Source organism: Aulonocara sp. 'chitande type north' Nkhata Bay, linkage group LG23, assembly GCF_057382095.1.
Source record: "Aulonocara sp. 'chitande type north' Nkhata Bay isolate Kocher_YH1m ecotype deep benthic linkage group LG23, A_spYH_male_GT1.1, whole genome shotgun sequence".
NCBI classification, from domain to species: domain Eukaryota; kingdom Metazoa; phylum Chordata; class Actinopteri; order Cichliformes; family Cichlidae; genus Aulonocara; species Aulonocara sp. 'chitande type north' Nkhata Bay.
Window position 1 is genome coordinate 2,773,905 of NC_141365.1, and position 26,820 is coordinate 2,800,724.

Below are 26,820 nucleotides of genomic sequence, written 5' to 3' on the forward strand. Positions count from 1 at the left end.
TTACAAATATAGTTATTTGGCTTATATCGTGATAGATATCGTTATCGCCTGAAATGAAAAAAACATATCGCGATATGAAAAAATCTCATATCGCCCAGCTCTAGTTTGGATGAAAATTTTAATACTTATTCCTTGAAAGACGGCGAGACATCAAGTCTGTAGAAGGAGAGCCCGAGTAGCCAAACCACGATGCTGCCTCCGCCGTGCTTCACAGCTGGGTGAGATCCTCCAAACATCTTTGTACATTTTTGCCACAAGTTCGACTTTTGTCTCATCTGTCCAAAGAGAATTGTGATGCGGGACAGCCAGGTGGCCGTTTGTGCCACGGTGGTTTCCTTTGTGGTCTCCTAACCAGTGTTTTTTCCATACTGGCCAGACCAACAAGTATTTCAGCAAGCTGCAGATATTTTTATTCATGAGGTTTTTCATGTTTAAAGAACACCTTCTTACAAATTAACTGTATTTTCTACAGAAAAGTTTCAGCTATCGTTGTAACACTTTTTCTAAGACCCTTCCTAAGTTGTTGCGCCAGCACACCTCACACATTCAACCTCATGTCCTTAATTGGAACAAACAACTACAAGAAGCTTTTAGAGAAGTCGTTAGCACAGAGATCAACTCAACAATTCAGCCTGGACTGCATGTTCGCCATGTGCCTGGTACGCCTGCAACCTATAGACGCACACATTAAGGTAACAGGTGATCTGAAACTGGCCGCCTTCCTCTATTAGCCTCATATCCTGCCACCTGCCCTGAATTTGATAAGCAGGAGAAAAATGGATGCATGGCATTTGGCCCATATTTAATAAGTAAATACTGCAGAAATTCAAAGGGTTCCCATTACATTTGTGTGGTATTGGTATACAGGGAACATTTGATTTCTGAGTAAAGAACATTTGCCTCATGTCAGCCATCTCAGCCGTTTTCACATGAAGAGTCTTTCAGCAGGCTAACGCTAAGGAGCAAACCTTAAAAACACTAAAGTTTCCACGTCTCTAAGTAAAACCCATCTTTAGCTGCTGTAATGATGCCAAGAGGAAATGCACAGCTGGTCAATATCCCGGGCGATTGCGTGACCGGTCCCAGATGCAACCCAACCCGATCGCCATTTCCTCCGCTGACCAGGCCAGTAAAGGCCAAACTCGTCTCCCTGTCTGGCCCTGCAACCACAGCTCTGGACTGACATAGCACACACCCATTGCATTCTGGGAGTAAACGGCAGAGAGGCACTGTGTTTGCCAGAGGGACCAGAACTCTGCTGATTGAAGGGGAAAAGCCTCTGCTGCCTCCTCCCCTTCTTCCCTCAACCTGCCATCCAGAACCAAAGACTCTGACAGAGTGACACACATCAAGGGACCCAGGCTGCGCTCATTCAAATGCATCTGAATAAAGCAGCAGCAGTTCTGTGAGGAAGAGCTCGAATACTGAGTCAGGGGTGGCGTCAGAGATGGGACAGATGATAGATGAACACACTGAGTTACTGCAAGTTATGGCAAACCCTCTGTTCTTGCCATTCAGCCAACAGCTTGTGGCCAGTTCTTGTTAAACTTCTTTTTTTACTTAGTTCTGTTTCCAAGCAGTGCGTGCTCTACAGACTTACTTTCAGAGATCGGGGTGGGGGGTTCGCTTCTCTGCACCATTTTGTGCTCTGAATAAACCACATTCCACATGCGGCTGTTCTGACTAGAGGTTTATTTTTAGCCCCACTTCTGCAACATTAAAACTGAAAAATATGTAGAGATTTACTTCCAAATCAGGACCGAGAGTAATCGCTTCCCCACTCTGACGAAGGCTATCAAACTAAAAACAAGTAGTGGGATTTCTGCTTTTTGTCTACTTGGCATTTAGGTGAATGTGCAGCAGGGCTTTCCAGCCTGAAATCTCATTGCAGCCGCAGACAGAAGCTTTTTATCTGTCATCATCTGCACACAGCATCATGGTGAATTCAGTCGATGCTGCAGGGCTAACACACTGTGGAAAATATTCAAAGCTGACTTAATCTACAAAATACAATGTAAGACAACACTCACTGCTTATAAGAGAGTACAAAGAGACGATGATGTGAATGCTGAAAATGACTTGACAATAATAATGCTGCTCGAGGTCTGACCAGAGGTAAATTCTTCCATATGTGAAAGTGGAGGAGACCCCGTTTCTCATTACGCCGATGAAAAATAAACAAAACCAAGTCGACTCTGTTCTTTGCCACGTAGCTCCGAGTTTCAGCTCGAGCAGAGGCAACAGCTGCACGTTATGCTGCAGCGCTTTGTTAAAACAATGTAAAAGTAGGCAGCTGTTAGCGTTTACCTACATATTTGCACGATTTATGTTTTTTATGTTGTTTTTTAAACTGTGATAGCAGCCTGACGGACAGAAGACTTCGTGTAATGAGCTCCAAAGTGGACATTTGAATATGTGCATGCATGTCGTGCAGTTCATCTGATTAGCACCGCCCTTTCCTGTCCTGAGACGCGCTGTTCAAAGACCCGGCCACGCCTCTGTGCTGTTTTTATACTATGGAAAATTCTTTTTTTTAATCATTCGTAATTACCCACCAGCGACTTACACCAAGTGCTACGTTTCACTTTGTTTATCGTTTTGGTTCAGTCTCAGCTGTCAGCGGTTGTAGAGCGAGTCAGTACAAGTATCCAGTTTCTCACAGCAGAAAGCAGGAACACGTACGGTCACCTGACCGAAACTTTGACAAAAGTCCGTTTGGTTAAACGTTTAGGTCCAAATTAAACGGGCACATATTTCTCCTGTCAAAGACAGAAGTCAGAGAAAAGCTGTGTTTTACCTTCAGCCACGTAAACCAGCACTGCAAATGTAATCAAAATCATCTGTGCGCTCAAAAGCAGATAGGAAACCAATACAAAGCCTTTTATCTTGCCTGGCTTCCCACAGCATTTTCAAAGGCAATGAAGCAACATGATGGTGTTAATAAAGCAACTTCCCTTTTTTTCATTTCTTCTTTCTTTACCTGCTTCTTTCTTTATGCCACAGACATTTACACTGTACAAAAACAGGCTCTGTCATGTTAGCCCACGCAGCAGCCTGAAAATAGATTTCCTCAGTTCGACATGAGCTCAGATGTTTTCACCATTCATAACTACAGACATATAAACCTGTGAAATATCTCCAAATGTAGCTCGCTGCAGTTTTTTTCATCTCGTGTCTGTGCTTTTGTACGTCTAAGCAAAATCATGAGTCACTTCTGAGGAAGTGCTCTCACCACTCGATGTGACCTAATCAAGAGAGCAACTGACTGAAACCAGTGCAGTAAATAAGTATGGCACTCTGAGGAGCGACGCCCATGTGGAGGCACCTTAAACCTGCAGTGGTTCTAAGGAAGTGGAAGTGAGATCGTGTAGAAGTCTATGGGAAAACTTATGTGACCCATTACTTCGGTAAACACTTTCCTAACGAGTTTATAGTCTCGATTACTAATTTCAGGTCTTCTTCAATACAGACTGATGCTCATTTTGTAAATTATGGTCCAATATAGATTAAAAAATGACAAAGAAGCGTATGCCTAATGATGTGGCAACCTGTGTGGACTTCAGCTCTCAGTCCAAACCATCTTTTTTCTGCACCCGTGGGTCTATGTAAACATTTTTAATATACTTTCTTTAGTCCCTGCAGCTGGATCAGCTAAGGTTTAAGGCATGGCAAGGCTAGGCTAATTCAAATTAGCTGAGCTACAGTTCAATTAAATTGTCCACTGGAGTAGAGACAGACCCAGCCATCACACATAGCATCTTACCTCCAGAACTGGTCCAGCACCCAGGATGGTCCTCTCCACCCCGCTGGCGTAGCCCTTCTGGCTGAGAGCAGTCAGACAGTGGATCAGGAAGTTGGTACTTTGGGTCTTGCCTGAGCCACTCTCCCCAGAGATGACAATGCATTGGTTGACCTTCTTCCTGAGCATAGCATAGTAGGCCACATCTGCGATAGCAAAAATATGAGGCTCCAGTTTGCCCAGCTGGTGGTTCTCGTACATCTTGACGTACTTAGGGTTGTAGATGGGCAGGAACTTAAAGGGGTTGATGGCGATGAGGATGCTCCCTGCATAGGTATAGATCTTTTTCTTGTGAAACCGTGTGCGCAAGTTGTTTAATATGCTGTCCTCATTGAGGACGGGGAGGTTGCAGAGGTCTGCAAAATCATCCTGGGGAGGGGGAAGGAAGCCCCTGGCAGCGAGCCGCTGTGCCTCCTGTTCCTTGGACAACATCGGGAGGTGGACATAACGGATTGAGCCATCACGATTCCTCTCCTGGATTAAATTATAAAGACAAAAACAGCACGTATTAGCCGTCTACTCGTCAAACTGACACACTGATTTCTTGAGACTGTTAAAAATATTCCGGGCTGTTTGCATTCCTTCAAACCGGCCAAAATCATCAAGGCCAGGGCCAAACAGCACTCGTCTCACACATGCTGCTGTTACATGTGCTGGAAAAATGATTTTCTCGCCTTTTCTGTTACATTTTCCATAAATAGTCTGCAAACTTGTATCTAGGGTTTAACAACTTGCTGTTTTTTCTCACTAAAGGAGAAACAGAGAGTAGAAGCACGTTGACTGAGCTGACTGTAACGTGTCGTGTGCTGTCAACTCTACCTGTAGTAAGAAGTAAAAGCCAAGGCTCTGAGGGTGTTGCTCCTGTGCTTTTCGAGGCCACAGCAGGAACCTCTGTACCGGCAGGTCTCCGGCCTCCAGCACCCACTCTTCCCCACCACATTCCTTCACCTCTGCCAGCACGTACAGGCGTCTGGGGTCCAGCCCCAGTGCCGTAGCGGCGTCCGAGATCACCGAAGCAGCCGTTGCATCCTTCTGCACTCTGATAGAAGCAGGGCAGATTAAAAAAAACAACTATAAATAAGTTGTGCAATAAGTTTGTGCGCATAAAAATAAATGAAGCAACGACAAACTAACTAAACCGTTGATGCTGATGTTTATTTTCCAGGTGAGATACTCACTTGAGGTTGCAGCAGGTGGATGGGTAAGCAGCCAACCTCGGATAGATCTGGAGCGTGTATGAGCGGCCATCCTGATCGACAGGGTTAGCTTGCCCGCCTCCCCCGCCTCCCCCACCTGCAGTCGTTGCCATGTTGGCAGCGCCATCTCTGACACTCATTCTGAGCCAGGGGGTGTGGCCTCAGCATGCCGCACACACCGCTTCTCTCTCACTACGCAGCACCTGAAGAAGACAGATTACAGATAAACATTGGTGTCAAGCCTAAAGAAGACAGTGCTGAGTTTCCCACTTGTGCAGCTGAGGCATGTTCCAGTGCAAGGATGAAAGGAGTGACACTACCTTTGCAGGCATTAACAGGTGATGGTGCATGTGTCCAACCCAATCATATGGTCACAACTGCACGCATCCATTTGCCTCAATCTGAGTGTGGCAGGCAAATATCTTCAGTTTGCCTCCTGCACACCTTCACACAGGAGTCAAAGTATTTCCAGTATAGTCACAAAGTATGTGAAAGAGGCCACCTCCTCCCACACGTGACATGTTAAAATAAAAACTCTTCTCACATTGTCCAGAGCTTATTTACGAACATGACTTTTTGAATTCCAATATAAATCGTTTTAGCGTTTCACAGGTCTAAACAATGAATCAAGCACAAAGTGAAATAGTTTCTCTTCAGTATCAGATTTCATCTGTGGAATTTCACCCACAGAATTTCACTCCAAGTATCCTGCTGATTAACCTAGCAGACAGCTCTATATAAGTAAATGTAAGAGTTTGGTAGGTCAATATATGTTGATTTAAATATATTTGACTGAAAAAAAAAAGCCCTTCCATGTTTGCGGTCTTTAAAAACAGCTCAGTCATCTAAGTAGGTCAGACACATCCATTTCAACGAGAGAGAAAACGACGCGTTTGTCAAGCATCAGATGCATATTATTGTCACATCACTTACGTCACACGGCCTTGCTAGGGAAACCATAAGTTGCAGCTGCAGACGCTGCACAGGAATTCAACCCTTCCGCTTAGTGATAGCAACAAAGACACAAATGCTGAGAGCACTTAGGGCAAGCCACAACTGGGCTAATGGCTGCACATGATTCAGTCATAAAAAACAACTACAGTAATGTATGCTGCACCACTTGGTTCAGGTCTAATTAAGTTAAGCAACTCTGGACCACAACGACTCATCTCTATCTGCCAATGACTTGATTTTCACTGCTGACATGTTGCCAACACAAAACAGTCTTTGCACAACTTCCAGCAGATCACCGAGAGCTGTTCACTCCTTACTATGGACTTGACTGACTTCATCACCACGGGGAAGCTCCCAGACTCGCCCTCATGCTGTAAGGGACAAACGTCTTCATGACGAATCACATGATTGGCACAACTGCAGTAACATTTACTGCAGTTAAACTGCAACACAGTCAGACACCGGCTCTTTCAAAGCATCGGCTAAACCGTTTAGATGTAATATTGCAGTTCAACAGCATCATCTCATCGTTCCAAAGGTTTATTTAAAAAGAAAAGAAGAAACCACGCTCTCATTTCAGGTTACCAGTATATTAACCAGTGAAACCTGCCTATTTTTATCACAGCAGAAGATATGTGTATTTAGGCTGTAAGTATGGGAGGTAGGTTATTACCTGCATTAACATGTTTCAATCTAAAATCTATTTAAAAGCAACAGCTTTGCCCACACAGCAGACCCTGAGAGGAACTTTCTGCAACTTCTTGTTGCACCATGAAGTGATGATGATGATTTTAGTGCTCTGGCAGTTTAAGTCTTTTAATGGAAACTGTCTCCATCATGGGCTTTATCGCCCGTAAAGCAAAGAAATACTATTTAAGTGACATAGTGTCCATGTGTGAGACTATATGAAGGGAGGCGTGACTGCAAACAGGAACAGGAGAAAAACAACATTATTACTCCTGCTGCTGGAGACAAACATCGCTGTGACCATCATAAAAAAAAAGAAAAGAAAAGATGGTGATCTGAATTCTCTCAGAAATAAAGTTTCTTTAAAGTTTGAGGTTTTCAGTCAGAGTTTTTATTGGTTCCTTGATGTCTTTTAAATAAACTTTGTATGGCTTTAAATCTGTTTGTGTGTGTTTAGCTGTATCTTGAAGTGAATTGTATGACATCAGCTGGGACATTATTTTAACCCCACCCCCAAGTTAAGCACTTCTCCAGTTGGTGGACCACACGTGCTGCCACCCGGGTTTTCTATTGGCGGTTCCCCTGTTAAAGTCAACAGCGCCCACGCCCCAACAGCATCGTTACAGACTCATGCAGAGCCTAACTGCATCCGAATCATTGTAAAGTGTCACTTCTTTGAATCTGTTTACTTTAGACTAAAACAACTCTGGAGATGTATGAGTATCTCAGGCTGGCACGATGACAGCTTTACATCACTGACTCAAAGTCTGGCTGTTATTGCAGATTCATTAGAAGTCACCTGGAGCAGAACTGAAGTAGTGCTGAGCACTGATTCACTGTAACATCCAGCTGGGTCACAGCCAAAGAATATAATCCAAGTTAATGCTGTCTATCACAAACGTAATGCAGAACAGTGATCTACAGGTCAGCTGAGTGTGAATCACAGGCGAAGCAGCTGGGTAAAGTTTGCAGGTGATGGATCACGTAGCGTGGCTGTGCATCAGTAATGCACGCTGCGCTCGCTGCGAGCCCCCTCTTGGGGAAACGTGAACCTGGCTTAAATCGCTGCAGGGTGAACAGCCGGCTTTGGTAAACCGATCCTGGCTCGAGTCCTGTAAGTACCAAGACGGATAGTTTATCATTTCTGTCATTGAAGCAGACGCAAAAAAAGGGAAAGTTTTACTCACAGAAATCCCCAAATTAAGCACCGCTACAGAAAGGAGGCACTGACACATGAGGTTTCTCAATTATGAATGATTAATTTCCCCATCATAAAGTTTGTTTTCAATTAAACTCTTTGGTGAATGACAAAAATCGTGAATACAGAGTCAGTCTGCAGATAGTTGGCTAGCTCAGATAAGATGACATCGCATTTCATGTGCACAAAAATCCAGTTGTGCAACGGTAGCAAAGCCAATGTTCTGGCTTTTCCCTGACTCGTTAATTGCAGGAGTATCTGCTGAAGAAAGAATAATTACACAACAATTAGCATCTCATGAAGAAATTCATGTTTTGGATTAACTAAGAAAGCAAAGCAAACCACACGAGGCTACCCAGCAACTGATGTGTTCTAACCAGTTAATCTGGAGCCTTCATTGGTCGTTTGTGTTTCCTGCAGTTTTCTTTTGCCTCTGTGATAAATGAGCATCATCTGTTCACTTTAAGTTTAACTGGAAAAAAAACATACAGCAGGGATTAACTCTATAACGCGTACAAAAGAAACTACATAATATAAAATGGAGAAATACAAAAATGCAACAACAAAGACATCTTCATGAAGCCAAGTCTGTAATTATCGAGGCCACAGTTGAGAATTAGAGGAAAAGGAGAGCAACTTCAGACTCATGAGCTTGTGGCTCTGCCAGGCTTGCTGACCACAGTCCCAAAAACATGCAAGCCTGTAAAATGCCAAGGCATGCAAAACTTTAGAGACCACAAAGGACAGCACAATCATTATCCTCCATCATGAGCTCCGTCTGGTTTGAATCTTTCAATAACTCCTGAGCGGCTCTCTCTACGCTAGCTTTAACAGAGAAAGCACACGGCTACAGTATCCGTATGCAAGGCACGAAGATTTGCAGCTCAATTTGAGCAGCAGTGCACAGAAGGAAAATCAAATATATCTTAAAATAAAAAGGTAGTGACAGAAAAAAGAGAAGAAAAAAATCTGCAGACACAGGCAGGAAAAAGTAAACATCTACGAGTGGTCTCAGGGGACAATCAAAGGAGAAAGAGGCTTTGAGATAATAAAGCTTCCTCCCTGCAGAGGAGATCCTCGGTGACGATGCCACGCATTCCTCAGATAAGACTGTGGGGCGTCTGCTTTGCGTAGGCTTAGCCTGGCACTTCAGCTGCTTACGAGGGGCTGATAGAGAGGGGCTTTTTACCTGCTTACTGTGGGCAGCAGAACACAGTAATAACAAGCTCTGCTGCTAATTAAAATCAGACACCGCTCACCCCCACCTCTGCATTGTCCAGCCAAATACCAAATACAGCTTCAAATACCTCGGAGTTCACATCACGCAGGACCTGTCATGGTCCTGTCACATCAACATGAAAAAGGCCCGACAGCGTCTCTACCACCTCAGACGCTTGACAGACTTCAGACTGCCCTCCAAGGTGCTCAGGAACTTTTACTCGTGCACCATAGAGAGCATCCTGACGGGAAACATCTCAACCTGGTTCGGGAACAGCACCAAGCAGCACCCAGGAAGATGGTGAAGGACCTCAGCCATCCCAACAACAGACTGTTGGTCAGGAAAGCGATTCCGCTCCCCGAAGACCAACACAGAGAGACTGAGGAGGAGCTTCTTCCCGCAGGCGATACGGTCTCTCAATCACACCACCACACAGTACTGACCCACACATACAGTTCTTACACACACACTGGACTTTCTGGACATTGTTTACACTAGTGGCTGCTGCACAACTACACTGCGTGGTCATCTGATTGAATCCCTTTATCACTTAAGTCACTTAAATAAATCACTTTAAGCATATTTGCACTGCACAAGACACACATGTGGACTGCACAACCCTGGACAGTATATTTCTTCATTTCCATTTATTACTCGTACAGCTGCTGTTATTGTTCTATATTTCTTCATATATTCTTATATATTTCTATATTGTGTATTTTGTTGTACAGTTATTTTATTTTTAACTTTAAGTGTAAGCATTTCACAGCATACAGTACTGTGTATGACTGTGTATGTCACAAATAAAATTTGAAAATGGGCTTGCAGTAAATTGACTCAGCTGCACGAGCAAAATGTGACTGAGCTGATTTGTTTGCATGCAAAAGCATGAGAAACCCAGGAGAAGTGACCCATTTTTTTAGTGAAAAGAAGCCGGCAGACATTTAAGTGGAGGCTCGCATCAAATGTTGATAATAGGGATGCAGCCCTCCTCACTCAGAAGGCTAGGCAGGCTAACGTGGGCCCTGTGGTTACTACCTCAGGTGTTAGCAGGAGCTACAGTAGCAGCGGAGGAAGCCAACAGCAAAGCAGACATTTCAGGCTGCTACACAAAGAGCTCTTTGGTTGTTTGCAGCAGCTTTGTACTCAAAAACACTTCTCTCTTGCTCAATTGCTCCTTTACATGCTTTTCAGGAAGCTTCGATTCCACTTATGGTAACATAAGTGGAATCGAAGCCTCGGTTGTCAAGACGATTAAAAGGATTTCACCTCAGTCATCTCTTGTCACATCCAAAAGCAGAAGCTATCATGTCTGTAAATGACAGCAGTACACAACCGCCTTATGACTAGACCAATGCAAATAAATCTAAATAATGAAACAACTCTACATTTTCTAATTTTCAATGCATTTATCTTTTGTTTAATTTTAAACAAAGATTATGAAAGCAGTGGTTAAGTCATTCATTTAACCCTGGTATCTGCAGATACTCACAGCCAAGGTATCAGTATCATATTAAAAACTGAAGGAGCCCAATAATCTTCATTTCATGGGAAAATAACAAATAGAAATTCATAAGTAATTGTAGCAGGTGCAAAGGTTTGGACATCCAGGGGAACATCTATTTAATAAACCACCTCCTGCAGATATTACAGTATCTCAAGCCAAGAGGCTTTCTAATGTTGATATATTTATTTTCCTCGCCCACTCATTACATGTTCATGCACAGCTTGCACAACTATTCAAGTCAGTTGTGTGGTTAACATTTCATTGAGCTACGCTGTTTATACTAAATATTTCGGTTCTTCTAATACGTCATGTTTCAGACGATTTTAAAAGAGCGATGATAAACACGATCCAGGAAAGAGTACAGAAGAAGTCGATTACCCCTGTGACAGACTGCACAGAGACCAAATAGCTTAATAAAACAAGCACTTCATCATAACAGAAGCAAGACTTGGCAGTAAAACAAGAATTTTTGCTGGAAAAGTGAAGTAAGCCATCCAGGTCTTAGTCCCTCGCCTGCCTCCATCCACTTCAGCCACATTCAAAGAAAGGTCCACCCAGAGAAGACGAGGAACGACGCTGATTAGTGAAGAGAGAAAATAAATATTTTGCCTTTATATGGAAAGTTAGTGTAGCCTTTATAATCCTACTTGGAAACTTGTGGACATTGTGCTCTTTGCGCTACAGACGGTAAACCTGACCCCTAATGGAGCTCCAAACACCAACACACACCCTCACAGGACACACACATCTCAGCCAATTAGTAACAACACACGAGCTGACAGGAAGTGAATGGTTTAATGACACATATGATGAGGCAGAAGGCTCATGAACTTCAAATACTATGGGACTCACAAGGACGCAGGCTATGATGTCAGCAGTGTGTGTGTGTGGACTCCCAACATTCCTCTGCAGCGCCATGAGAAGATGCCTGATGCTTCCCATGAGTCATAGCTGCAAGCAGCTCCCACCTCAGACATGACGCTCCACGGACATGACCGTTAGAGGAGACTGAACTGAAGCTGAGCCTTAGGATTCTTTTTCAGAGCTGGAACAACCAGGTTGTTTACATTATATTTATATTACATCGTCTCCGTTATCTTTTTTATGCTGGTCTATCACACATAGCACTTTACTATTGCTATTCTTGTTTGTTGAGAAGATATTTGCTTTACATATCTGGGATTTTTGTTTTTTTAAATACACACACACACACACACACACACACACACACACACACACACAATACCATGAGATTTAGCATCTTCTTATACAGATGTAGTGACGCCACGCTTCAGTGGCGCTGTAACAGATTTGCACTCCATACATCTTATATGTATGATGACCAGAACATACGAGACCTACAGCTCAGTGCTGCGCTCGAACGCACCGTGTGCAGACCCATGAGTTGCTCACACTACACCTACTGGCTTCATAAAACGTACTGAGTGATTGTTGCAATGAGCGAAGATTACACTGCTCATCGTGAGTGTCAAAAGCAGACGCTTGTGGATGTGACTCACCAAGTGACAGTGTAACGAGACTTTGGCAGATTCATACGTCTACGTTTCAGAGTGGAACCAAACTCATGAAAGGTCAGAGAGGTTCAAACAATCAAAGCACAATGAAACGTTTTCTGCAGTTTTGTAAAAACGTTGCATACAGCTCTGCACACGTTTACACCCCCTCCACAAAACCGTGACTGTGTACTTTAGGTTTGTATAGTTTGCTGGTGGGAGTTTTTTTCTCCTTTCAGGTTCATTGATTTCTTACTTCGACCACTTTATTTTTGACATCTATAATTCTGATACAGATATCCTGACAATCCCCAAACCTCGACAAAACGTTAAATAAAGCTTTGCATTTTGTTTTGTTTTTTTAGATGTGTTTGTGAAGTGGAGGAAATTGTTGAACAATTTGAACATCTGTGTTGAACTTAGAGCTGGGCGATATGAGATTTTTTCATATCACGATATGTTTTTTTCATTTCAGGCGATAACGATATCTATCACGATATCAGCCAAATAACTATATTTGTAAGATTTAAATGTGCCGTTGCTCACAAGTAAAATGTGAAATAACCAGCAGCTTGTTTTTATTAAAATATTTATTTCCCATAATAAGTTCAACAGGGTAGATGTACTTAAGGAACACGAGACTTTTTCAGATAAATAAAGGCAAATATTGCAAACTACACAAAAGGCAGCCGCTAAAGCGTTTAAGTTTCAAAATAGAACAAACGAAACAGACTAAACTGTCAATTCCACTTAGAAACAAAATATTAATTCTAAAAATAAATCTTAGTTTGTTTTACAGAAGAACAGACAAAACTGACTAACTTTTGTCAATATCAAATAAACTGAGAACTAAAAGGAAATTCTCAATCTCTCCTTGTTGTATAGCTGAGCTTTTCAAACAGTTTTAACAGTTACTTTAGTCTGACAAAAGCCGAATGACGAATTAGCGCTTCCAGTCAGAGACTGAGGCTACGTCCACACGTACACGGGTATTTTTGAAAACGGAGATTTTCCGTTTTCGTTGTAAAAAATAATCCCGTCCACACATAAAGGCAGAAATGAAGGAAAACGCTGCTATGAACATGCCAAAGCAGCAGGTGGCGCTAGATTCATAACCGTGCAGAAATGTTGGCCAATCAGAAGTCTAGAAGCCTCGGTGGGAAAAAGTAAACAAAGCTGGGGCATAGAAGCAGAACCGAGTCGTATGTGTGGAGGGACAGTAACTGTGTGTATATGTAAGCATTTAAACACTGCAGAGAGTAGAATTAACAGTATTGTAGAAATTCATTTCACCGAAACAATAACGTGGCGCACAGTGTGACGCATGCACCAGTTTATTGTATTTCCAGACTTGCTTTCGGCACATTTACAGTGCAGCTACTCTGTTTTTTGTCAGACTTGAAATAGCCGAAATACCTTCACACTACGGAACTTCTATGGCTCTTCCGTTCGACAATCTCTCCGGCGTTGGAACCATCATCGGTTTTCTCTTCGGTCACGCTCGGTTGATTTTTCTAGTCGGCACACTCATTTCCTCCATTACCCGCTGGCTGCTTCCCAAACAAACACACGTGCGGCTTGGCACTTGTGCTGTACGTAGCAAGTCACGCGACGTGACGCTGCGGCTGTGATTGGTTCGGCTCTGCGCTACTGAATTTGGATCGGCTGACCTTTTTTTTTTTTTTTTTTTTTTTAAGAGGACAAGAGCGGCGAGGTCTATCGCGATAGCTTAATTTCTCTATCGAGTAAAAGTTATATCGCGATACATATCGTTATCGTTCTATCGCCCAGCTCTAGTTGAACTTAAATGTAATCATTAGTTTTACGATGATTTTCTAATGACTTTATCTTCTCGAGTCTACGTGCAGCCGTTACGGGGAGCATCTGCGCGGCTGGCCTCCATGCTGTCGAGAAAAGTGCCTTTGCTGTCCCGAGGGAAAGCGGAGCTGGGGCCGCCGAGGTATCCATCACCGCTACGCTGTCTCTGCATGACCTAACGGGGATGAGAGGATCTGGCTCTTTGCCAAAGCGAGGCAGCATTGTGCTCTGTGACACCGACGAAAAGGAAGCTCAGATTCACTGTGTGTGTGTGCGTTTGTAACTTTGAATGTGGTTTCTGGCTAATGCTCACAGACGCACTCAGAAAGACAGACAGAGATTGCTCCTGCTGCTGCTGAGTGGTGGTAAATCAGCCTCAGGGCTGAGGCTCTATAGGAGGTGCAGTTGCACCCAAAATGGCAGTGAATGGCTCCTATTAGAGCCATGTGGTCTATTCAAAGACACAGCCTTTTGTTTAAAGGGACCAAAAACCTCAATCAGGGAATTAACTCATCCAACAGTCACCAACTGGGCTGAATAAGACAAGCACAGATATAGAGAGAGAACTGTGGAGAGAGTGGAGGAAGAAGAAGAAAAGGGCACTGAAAGCTCATCTCCTCCCCCTCCGTCTTTAAGCTCCCAGGCTGGCCAGCCACAAACAATAAAACCAGAGCCGAGGAGCATCTGCTGCTCCGTCTAAAGAGGAGGATAAAGGAGAGAGGAGCCACAGGGATCCAGTCTTTGACTTGATGATATTATCCCATTCATTCAACAGAGCTCACGGTCACAGTCATCTTCCCCGCTACACGGAAGAGAAGAGGAAGACATTATTAGAGATGATAAACTCAAACTCCGCTGAGAGATGATAAATATTTAACATGACAGCGAGCACCCAGTTCTTCAAAACCATAACCAAATGAGAGTTAGCCAGCAGTCCACAGCTGTGATGGACGGTGCTAATCAATTATAACATGGTCATCTGAGTGCACCGCATTGATCTGCTACTCCCAATATCATGTGTCTGAGTCATGTATTGACAAACGGGCAGCTGTTCATTTGACATCCCTCGGAGGAAGGTATGACCCCAAATCCCCCACAGAGGTTTAAAAACAACGTTACAGTCTTTGCTGTGTTCCTCGTCTCTCGTCCTGTGCTGTGGAGGAGAGCTGACATTTGTAAACTATTACTTCATGTACATTTCACAGCGCCGCAATAATCCAGGAGGCCCAGGCCACGGCCTTACACTCCCCCTCGTCTCACCAACCGTCAGCCTGATCTGCACTGCTGGGTTTGTAACCGCTCCCTTTGCTGTGCCCCTTTGCCTCCGTCCTATCATTGTCTGTCAGAGAGTTACCTCCAGCTCCTCCCATTCGACCCCCTGCTGGTCACCCCCTCTGCTCCCCACCGTCTAACATTTGGTGCTGCTGGTTTAACTCGGTCCAGATGCAAAGTCTCCTCGAGTAGAGGAGAGCGGACGAGCTTGAGGAAGCGCTCCGGACTATAAAAAGCCCGTGTTCAGGTGTTTCTGATTTACATGTAATGCCTCTTTACTAGTCTGTAACCCGGGCGGGTCAGACCAGAGGGCAAGCACCAGCGAGTGAAGCAGAAAGGTCAACAAAACAGTTACGAATGTAACACAAAATATTAGGAGTGTTTTTTATTTTTCAAACCTCGGGCATTGAGTTGCAACAGCGAAAACGTGATCTTAATGCAAATAAACATGCAAAGAGTATCCCAGCTTTCGACGTGTGCACTGCAATGAGGCTGTTGCATGTCTGACATAATGCAACCCAGGAGCTGCTGCTCGGTGCGATTGGCTTGCTGTGGGAACCACGCTGGCTGGTGGCGACACGTTACTCCGGAGGGCTTTCCGGACAAGTCATTGGAGCCACGTACGACTAATAAACCAGTTTTGGTCGGCAGTGAACTCTTCCAGGATGCTGGCTGTTTCTCCTTCCTAGACTAAAAAAGTTTATTACGGTGAAGAGAACAACAAATACCAGCATAACCTCCTTTAATCCTTGAATATATTCTACATTTGACAAAATGGTCAATAACTAATAATGAAGTAAGATCGCGCTAAAATGTTTCCACTCTGTTACATTTTTAGTGATTTATTAAAAAACAAACACTCGCTTCATTTGATCAGATGCAACTTTGATTTCAGAAGCTATTATTCACCATTTGCTGACATTTGAATCACCAAGTGATTAATAATCTGATTACTCCGAATCATTCATGAAAATATCTGCTGACCTCCATGAATTTACTGTACTGTGTCCCATGTCATGGACCGGTTTATAAGGTTTGAGCATTTAATGAGATTTACTTGGAAAAACCCCGAGTTCACCAGAGTTCACAATAAAAGTTTCTATTTGGACTTTTTCCGCATTTAAAATAGGAAGTCATCATTAGCATCTTTCTGAGGGGCTTTCTGGTGTGAAATATGCTGCTTTGTGTTGCTGTGTCCACCTTCTGGATGCAACCTGGTTTACACAAGCCCATTTCGCTTGTGTTTATTAGATAGGAAACGCTTCGCCCCTTCTTAGCGCAATAAACTGCTATCGCAAGCACAAACCTACAGTATGTCATCTGGAGATGTGGGGCAGCTGCAGACAGAAATCAGGAAGGAGAGAAAAGGAAGCAAAGGGAAGGCGGCAAACAGAGGGGATTATTGTACACGCTCACTCATGTGGGCTACCAGCACTAAAAACACCTCCCAAACACATGACTCCATTGTAACACCAGAATAGTCGCTGCTCTGCACCAACTATATGTACAATCCCTTACTCCCACAGCCAGTTCACATGCCACACTCAAGACGCATGCCTTTGTTCATCAGGTGAAATTTAAACAGCCAGACAGGTGGGAACAATGCCACGTACTACAAAGCTGATCATAGTAGAAACAACACAGCAGGAAAGAAAGTGAGATGTAGTGTCTGTGGTTCACAACAGCATGTTTAAACCATTTGGATGCACCTTAAAGCCACTAACAGTACTCATCCAGTGTCTCGTACACGCTTTGACCTCAGTTTCAACTTCGAGAATCGTGTTGTTCAAACACAACCCACGTACATTTCCGCAAAGCTTAACGAACACAAACGTAAGAGCAAAACGACATAAATTTATGACCACTGCCACAAGAACCCCGGATTACGCTCAACTGACGAGAGACTAAAGCTATTTTCCAAACAGCACATGTTCTTCTCCAGTCCTCGTCTTCCATCCTTAATGGACCGCATCATGTCTCCTAACACTCCCACCTGAGCCAGACATCCTGAATGATTTCTGTGAGATGAAATGCAACTTACATATAGAGCCATTCATCAGTGACCAGTGTCAGACTGCACGGTAAAAATAGAGCAAAAACAAACACGGCAGACTGGAGTTCAGCCAATAGCGTAGCCGAGGTCTACTGTTCCTGCCCTCGGCTCGGCTCTTTCTTTCCATCTCTTGGCTCTTCTATGCCTTCCTCGTCTGTGCTCTTCTGTCTTTGGTTTTTTCTCTTTCCCCTCTCTTGTTACTCTCCACAGCCCTTCAGGCATCCAGTGGTGAGACTAAGCTGCAGTCGGCACAATGGGACACACAGTTCAACCCTTAAACTACAAAGCTGTGCCAACACGTCCACGCTACACACACGAAAATGAAATAAAAAGCTAACAAACGTAAGAAAAGCTGTACCAAAAAATAAATGCAGTTCTGATATGTGGTATTGCATTTTCCAAAGATCAAACTACGTCATGTTTAAATGGACATCTGCTCAAACTGAACAAACGGGATTTTACTTGTGTAAAATTCCCCGTGCTTCACCTGGTGCTGTAAGGAAAGCTGTAAGCAAAAGTCTCAATCTGTGCCACTTTTCCCAATGTCCTCTGTAACACTGGCTTCTTTCTACCCTGGCACAGGCAACAGGAATGATTTGTCACCTAGACTGCCCAGCCTGGATGAAATAATCCTTTTCTTTTTCCCCTCAGGTCATTCCAAAAGGAATGACTAAGGAATGATGCTAACGTCCTCTTCCACCAACATATAAACAAGTCCAACCCAGTTTCTGCTTTTTGCTCTTTGAAACTTGAAGAATCTGAGTGAAGTTGTTTAAAATGAGCTTTTTTTAAAATGGTAAACTAAAAGAAAAACAATTTAAACTGACCTTTCGTGGTAGCTAAACTACAGAGGTGCCTTCAGTACAACAGGGGCAATAGACACACATTTAGCACTTGAGATAAGGGACAAACGTGCTTTTTGGAAACAGCAATTAAGATTATTTAAGTATTATTTTTAAGTCAAATGTATCTGTGACAAAGGTGATCCTGCTGGTGAGCATACAGGAGAACCAAACGGGTAGAAAAACTAAGATTTCACCTTGTGAACTAGGGCTGCCACGATTAGTCGACTAGTCACGACTGATTTAATAGTCGACGCGTCGTTTGAAGCTTTGTAAGATCACAAAAGACGCAGGAATAAGTAGCAGGATTTAAGAGTGTAATAACGGACTGAAACAGAAGATGGCAGCACTGCAAGTACAAGGATGCCAGCTGCCGTTAAACCCCGAAGAAGAAGAAGCTGTGTCCCAGAATTCATAGCGCAGCCCAGCTCAGTTTCCAACAATGGCGGCAGCTAGTTAGTTTTAATATTACTCTTATTATTCTTTCTGGGTCACAAAATAAACATTTAACATATTTTCAGGCGAGAATGTAGCTGTGTAAACCTCAAATATCTGCTCAGTTTATCAAGACACCGCATATTTTCAAAAGCGCTCCGACGTTTTCGGAGACGTCTGTTACCCACTAGCTCGATAGCTAGCCGGGGGCTAGGTCACTAGCACCGTGAGAACACCGGACTCCCGGCTAATCGTTTTCAAACCCACCGCCGTCTTTCGCTATTCAGGTTAAACATGACATATGAGTCACTTAGATAACTTAACAATGTTGTTGTTTGGCTTTTTTTAAAATTTTATTTGTTCCTGAGTAAATCGGTTTGGCTGAGATTAAAGTTATAGTTTTTACACAGCTGAATAAACGTCAAACAGACAGCTGATTATCAGAAGTGTGAGATGCTTGAGAATTTACTCCGGTGTCCTGTTATATTTTAGATAGCAAGGAGTTTATTAAACTTCACCGAAACAATCTGCAAATTTCATTAAAATTTAATAAACTATCATCTTGTCTTTATTGTTAGTTAGCACCGTAAACACTTAAAGCTGTAAGCTAATGATAGTTAGATAAGAGCAGATGCTGCTGGTGTATGCTGTACGTCCAATGGATGATGATCTGATTAGTCGAATAATCGGTGACTAGTCGACTATCAGAATAATCGTTTGTGGCGGCCCTACTGTGAACACACCATAGATTCACTCAACACAGAATGCGACTGGCTTTTATTAACCGTGCTTAACCATAACATTTGACACTCAGGCGCAGAGCAACAGCAAATAAAGCCTCAGGGTGTGTCCCTGTCGCCCATAATCCAGAGCCAAGGGACGGGATCAGTGACCACGCAGAGGATGGAGGGAGAGGTTACAGCTCGCCGCAGCCATCAACCAGTCAGGCTGACAGTAACCTCCTACACAGGAAGGAGTGACAGAAAGACTCCAGCCAGACATGTCAGACTGGAAATCAGAAAGCCGGCTAATATAACAAAACAGCCTCACAGCAGTTTGTGAGAGAAACACAGCCTCTAATCTATTGATTTGTATGTTTTCTACTCAGAGAGTGAAAAGATCCACATTTGATGGCATGAATCATTTCTCTGCTCACACCAGAAGCCACAGGGTTTTATTTTCCTTAGTTGCATCACTTTTATCACCTTATGAACTTAACAAATTGTCATTAAAATTTACGAAGTTTGTTAAGACAACGATCCGGGTTTGGGCTAAAAAGCTGCCGCGTCTCTAAAAGCCTGTTCGCATGGTTGCCATGGTGACGCAAACAGTCTCTGAATGTAAACAATCGTGATGCAGCACGTTGACTTGAACCCAATGGCATACGAAATCACTGTACTTGAACTGCTGGAGGTTTAAGTGCACCTTTTAGATCAATTTGCACTTTTACTATGGAAAATTATTGATTTGTATATTTTGGATAAACCAACAGATTATTACTGCGCCTACACTTAGAACATAAACTGGCACATTCGTCATAATCATAATAATCCAAATTAGACTTCTCATCTTGACGTGATGTGTTTGACAGCTGCAGTGATGACTGAGAGAAGAATAAGTCGCAGCAAACAAATGCACTGTAAGTAGGCCATCCATAAACGATCAGCCTGCCTTTTCCTCACTTGTACCCTATCATTACAGCTGGGACTATTTATAAAGCCCATAAATTGAGCTTACCACATTGAAAGAGCAGACTAGGAGAGTTACCAAGGACTTTTTGGAATTGAAACACTCCACCACTCGCCTTCATTTTGCGTCTCTTCGGCTGCTTACATAAACCAACTTGTTCACTCACTCCCTAGTTCAGTCTCAACAAAACCATGACTGCATGCTACAAATGTCAGCTAACAGTTTCTGCAGAAAGCAAAGCTTTTTGCCTGATGTTTGCCACAGAGAGGCCGGAGCTTTTCTGTAACAGACTGCAATGCACAGAAAGCACAAACATGGGCGCATGCTGGTGTCCCAGTTCTTCTTTCTGCATGGATTCGTACTCCCAGTTTGCTTTACCAAGTGAAAAAGTAACACTAAAGGGAATCAGAAAGTCGGACTCATCACAATCAGCTGATTGGTATGTCATCTTTGAGTGATGATGCTATAAAACTGCCTGAGCCCACAAAGAGTCAGAGTGAAGCCCGTCCTCTTCAGTAGCATTGTATGTGCACGCACGCACGCCCGCGCACGCACGTCTCTACATGTCAGGCTCTCCTGGCCAAGCCCTTACCAGTGCCTTCTACACCTCACGCAGTATAAAACATTCAGGTTTTATACTGCGTGACTATGCTGCAGTATGTAGACCGGGTGACAACACACAGCACGAGCATGTTCAACAGCTAGAGAATAAGAGTGATTGTGTGAGCGCATTTAACAGAAATCTGTGCATTTTCCTTTTATTCATGACCTGTTGATGAACAGATATTATACTCAAACAAATCAAATCCCTGCTAACAAAACCAGTAATGAGATTTGATTACGACTTATGAGGAGAGAGTAAGGGATTTTCCTGTGAGGAACATCTGCTGTGGGTGCAACAACTTCCTCTATATATAATCACAGTTTGTACAGTACAGTTTTATTATCCACAGTAAAAGTCCCCAAAATAAATCTGTGATTCTTTCGGTTCAATTCAAGTTTGCCCACTGCTTACAGGATATAGAGATCGCCGCGGTGGCTGATCTATTCGACCTACTGAGGCTGCTCTGCAGTGTCACGGGACTGCAGGTGTCTGCATCATTTCACAGGTAGCCTGTATATGCCAGTACACCAGCTGCATGTACAGACGACGCATGCTGCAACAGTGACTTGTTAGCAAACACAGCGGTACCACAGCCCGCTATAGCTCAACCTGTTCTCCTGTCCTCATTCTGTCAGAAAACTTTAAAAGTAAAAGAAGGATGCAGACACACTCTGAAAAACTGAAAACGCAGTGGATGCAGTGGCCATTTTAACCCAATTTCTCACTCTGATCATGAGTAGTGTGAGAAACCAAATAGCTTCTGAGTAATTCACTTTTAGAAACCCTCCCCCAAAACATGTGACCATGAAAACAGTTGAGATAAGATATACTAGGCAGAGGTGCTGGCCGATCCTCTGCAAGCTACACTGCCGCTTTAGCCGAGTGCCAAGAGAAAATAGCCTCACACGTCTCAAGTCACCAGTTCAAAATAAGATGATTATGAGTAACTAGCTAACCACAAGTAATCTTACATCACATCAATGTAAAAATATACCAGTATATTTGTATTTGCTTTCTACCCCTTCGTAACCTTGAAAAACAACTTCCTGGCTGTGGTGTCGCTGCAGAAAACAGCTTGATAAGCGCAGCGTTTAGAAACAACAAAAGTTCCTGTAATGTGGTTCACTTTAATGATCCCAATCAGCCACAGCTCTGCATTTATTTTACATACATTTAAAATAAGTAGGCCAATGGCTTTGTACAGCTCTATCGGTTTACAAACTGATATCTGTGGGAAGAACTAACACACCGAGTGACATTTAATCAGTCAAAGCCGAATATGAAAGCTAGCTCTCCCGCAGTCCGTGAGAAATAACAGCTCAGCGATATCGAAGCAAATCTTTTACATTCACAATTTTACGCAATTACATCCAACAGGATGTTTAGACAATTAAAATTGAAGGCTGATCTGGAGATGTGGCTGGCTTTAGGTCCCCTCCCCCATCTTTGAACCACTGTCAGATCTGCAGCGGGGTTTGGAGACAACAAACCATTAGTGGGGGCCATATGGCTCTTTTCTTTCAAAGGATGGCAGAGGGCCATTCTGTGGACTGGCTGAACGTTTACATGCATTTTAAGGAGGTCTGTATAATTTTGGGGGGTTTGGCCGTTTGCAAAAATTTAAGTTGGTGGGAATTTGGGTAAAGTGGGGGAAGAGTCCGAGTAATACTGCATCTCTGCTTTGGATTTATGTGAGAATAAAGAGCACGGTGTGTTCACATCTGAGTCACAGTGGCATTCATCCCATTTCTGGAAATAGCCAACATTTCTATGAATAGCTATAAAACAGGAAGCATTTTTAATAAATGCAAATCGAATCTTTGAGCTTTCTCTCGGGGATCGGGGGGTTCATTTAATTTTGAACGCGACAGACGGAGACACCGACGATATCCTGATGTTTAACTGGCATCGCTGCGCGGTCAGCAGGTCCCATATAATCAGATCTGCTGTACACACCCACAAAAGCTTCCCATTACAGCTGGAGAATGTGGTTAACACCTTGTTTCAGCAAAATATTACACATGCAGTGACTGTGCACAGAATAAAATTATGAGGTGATGTTTATCGGCTGAGCGGCACAATAAACAACATTAAATCTAATGAAGTCGTGCACATTGTTGTAATCTTACTCTGAAAACTGGTTACAGGCTGTCACTAAAGCATTTTTGTGGCCTCGTAAAGGACCTAACCAGATGAAATTTACAGGGTTAAAAAACTGCACTGTAATCAATTTTGAGCTTCAATATTATAGTTTATATTTTCAGCTAACCAGGTGATGCAGACTAACACAAACAAGCACTAGTCCCCTGCATGTTGGACCTGTTTTAATAATTCACTGGAGATAATGTCACAGGTCTATGTGGGATCAGCCAATACGAGATAAAGAAAGGGCTCCATTTCTCTTTTTAAATCCACATGTTCATACAAAGCTCATCTTCCAGTCATGATTCCTTCTATCCCCAAATAATTTTCAAATATAATGATCCAAGACCCCGCAGTTCCCACACAGTCTGTACTTCAGACAGATATTTATCTAAATAATAAAACTAATAATAAATATAAAGTCTATTCTTAAAGGGTCCAAGAGCTGTTCTGACACTTTCTTTTTGCATGCAGAAGCTTCATACTTCTATACTAATGATACTATACAAGCGAGTAAAAGCTACTCACACATGTCATTGGGACCGTTTCCAAATGTGTCATTTAACACGTACAGCAACATTATTAATATTTCTATACTAAACCTTTTAATTAACAACATGTGAAAATTGTGACACACCTGCTCATGCAATGAAAACACTGAAAGCCTCCTGTCAACAAGTTTTTCCCCCACCCACTTCTATAACGCCTGGGTCACAAGGTAACAACTTGAAGCTGCGCACCCCTACACCAGCTGACAGCTATAATTTTCCACTTTCTGGTCTGTCCCCTTATTTCAACCCATTCCTGAGCATGTGATTACCAGCGTGTCAAAAGGAAGTGTGAATGCAAAATTGCAGCAAAGGACTTTCTAGTTAAACCACAATTCAGTAAATGAGAAATGGAAAGACAGAAACAAGGAGGGAGTAAATACTGCGCTGTATGATTACTTTTTCCCACCACTGAGACGGTAGCAGTCGTCACAGAGGCAGTGATCTGAAAGGATTCATTAAGGTTCTGCACACATTTGGACATGACTATACTTAAACAATACTGGGAAACCTCTTTATAAATGTTACCCAGATAACACCACCAGGCATTTCCTTTAAACTGAGTTAACAGTAGTTCCCCAAAGCAGATGCAAATGAGAGGTGGGAAAGTTATGCAGGGGTTGTGATTAGTGATATTACTAAGCCAGACAGTCAGTTAACTGTTTGAATCTTGGCTCGCTGCAATGCAGTCCTGAGATAAAGGCAATATTTAAGCTTGATATGAAAATAAAAGTACCACAGAATACTTTAATACTACAGAAAAAGTATGCGGTCATCTCCCATTTCTTTATATTTTGTCTCCAAGGAGCTAGACTTTCAATTTCTAAATAAATAAATAAATAAATAAAAGTTTTCTGGAGCTGCCTGCAGCCTTCATACCAGACCATCTTCTTATTGTTTCTTTGTTGTGTCACTGACCTATGAATCACTAAAGCATAAAAAAGGTACATAACTCAAAAGATGAATCAGTATCATCCCCACACAGCAAACCTGGCAAAGAAGCCGTTTGTGTCTTTAGGCACATAAATCGCTGCAACTTTTCCTTCGTTTTCCTACCAAAATACAAGAAACGAGGGTCGACTCGAGCTTTAGCACAGCTCTGTGTACGAGTAGACGTCACCTTTGATTGTGCAACAATAATGAATTAGGGCTACAATCTCTCATGTCTTCATGTGCCACATGCACGACAGTTTGCAACAACAGCTGACACTTCCTGGATAATTCTGGCTGGATTTATGTCACCCAACACAAAACAAGTGGGATCCTTTCATTGTGAGAAGCCCGGTGACAGAAACCTAACCGGGCCCGCGGACACTGCACTGCAACGAGTCTGCCTCGATTCTCGGACGTTCACACAACGGATGCAGCTCCGCTACTGGGTGTCACTGACATGCTTTGACAAACAGACATGCTGCTATCACCACAACCGGTCCAAAAACTGGGAATACTGCCTGATAGCGTGTCTTAAAATGGGGCTTTGAAGGGGGACGGTGAAAGGGTTAACGCATTATGAGCCGCCTCACATTAACTTCCTATAACAGCTCCGTCAATGATGTTCCTGGTAACCCTAAAAATAAAACACATAGCAACAGCAACTAAAGTAAAAACACTACAACACATTTAGGACTTTACTGTAAAAACGTTCTCATTAAACAAAATGAAAGAAGGAGCTCGTAAAAAGCTACGAGCTCAAGCAAACTGACTTTAACGTACCTTTGCCGTCTGTTTTTCTCATCGTCGCGGTGTAATCCTCAAAAGCATTCCCCGCGATTCAACCAACTGCTGACAAATAATAATAATAAAACAAAATAATAATCTACTCTTCTTCCCCCTCTCCTTTCTCCTCTGGTGAAAATAAGGCTGATTTACAGCACGCAGGCTAAGAACGGTGACGTCCCAAACAGACAAAGCTCAATCAGTTTGAAGGTTTCAATCCGAGGAGAAAAGAACCTGAAATGAAAGAGAGGGGAACGCGAAGACCACTTAAACGCGCTCATTAAACAGCAAAGAATCGTTTGGGGGGATAAAAATTCCTCCTTCCTCGCAGGCGGTGTGATTTCAGACCGGCTAACCAGCTAGCCTGTCGCTACTTCCTTTCTCTGTGCCTAAATAACAGCAGCGGCAGGCTGAGCTGAAAAAGTTGAGGGAAAAGGCACACACACCAGATTCTATACAATAAAGACACCCTGTTGCTCACAGGGGTTTGTAGGAGAGCAGCGCCCCCTGCTGGGTTAGCGGTGGTACTACAGGTGTCACACAAAGGCTTTGTGTTTCACCCGCGTTTTCTTGTTGTTTGTTTGTTTTTTCCGCCTCAGTGGGAGGAGGCACAATTGACTAGTTCACGTAAGCTACATAAAATAGCAGCTATATAGCAAATAGCAGCTAAATAGCAGCTAAAATAGCTAATCTCCACTTTGTTTTGTATTATTTGTATTCTGACACCACTAGTTTTAGTGGAGCGTTCCGTTGTCCTAGCAACAGCGTCTGATTTTTTTTACCCAATAAATATACTCGGGATTCTTTGGACGTCATCTCTGTACAGTCCGTATGTATCTGCTGCTGGGTGATCTTTCGTTTACTATTATTCCAAAACCTTTACACCTGGCCTCACATACAGTAGCGGGTTTTGATAGGGGCGACACGGTCGTGGTGGGGGGCGGCATCACGGCTTCTCTGACGTTCATCACTAACCGTAAATTTCAGACTCACCACTGTGAGTTATACTCTCAGGTAGGACGGTCTGCTTTGGTAAGTCGGAGGAACTCTCATTTATACAGTTTTAAATATAAGGCGATTCTTGGGTCGCTGCCTTCTTATCTATGTTCCCTGCTTGTAATGAAACATGCTGGTCGGTATTCTCTTCGTCCGCATGGCTACTTGTTGCTTTCTGTTCCATTTGGTAAAAGAGCTTTTGTCCATTTAGCACCCTCGGCTTGGAACAAACTGCAGAAGGAAAATGACTGAATTTATTTCATTAAGTGCTTTTAAATCTAAACTACGAATCCTTGAGGCCAAGTCCATAACATGCAACTGTTTCAATTAGATTGATTGTCATTTTAACTGATTTTTTTTTTAAATTTATTTATTTATTTTTATTTGAATTTTATTGAATTTTATTTTATTTTATTTGCCCGGGGCGCCAAACAGGCTAGGACCGCCACTGCTCACATAGCAGAACCTTTCAAGGATCAAGAGGACAATTTAGGCTTCAAAAATTTTATTAAATAAATAAATAATAGTAATACAATTGAACTGAGCCTCTATTTTATAATTTTAATGATAAATCCATCAAACATATATATAAACATATATGGAGAGAGATAGGATAATATCAATGTTAAAT

The 26,820-nt window shown here is 42.9% G+C and overlaps 1 protein-coding gene across 5 annotated transcripts in view; it reads right to left on the minus strand.

The window, feature by feature from the left end:
- myo9bl (myosin IXb-like) overlaps positions 1–25,927 on the minus strand; it is a 56,701-nt gene extending 30,774 nt beyond the window's left edge. For all 5 annotated transcript variants that reach the window (XM_086284734.1, XM_086284733.1, XM_086284737.1 and 2 more), the window contains exons 1-4: positions 25,191–25,927; positions 4,978–5,198; positions 4,619–4,838; positions 3,764–4,273 (exon numbers count right to left, since the gene is read on the minus strand). In XM_086284734.1, coding sequence (XP_086140860.1) covers positions 3,764–4,273; positions 4,619–4,838; positions 4,978–5,135 — 888 coding nt within the window. In that variant the 5' untranslated portion in view covers positions 5,136–5,198; positions 25,191–25,927. The remainder of the gene's footprint in view (positions 1–3,763; positions 4,274–4,618; positions 4,839–4,977; positions 5,199–25,190) is intronic.
- Positions 25,928–26,820: the final 893 nt, after the last annotated feature.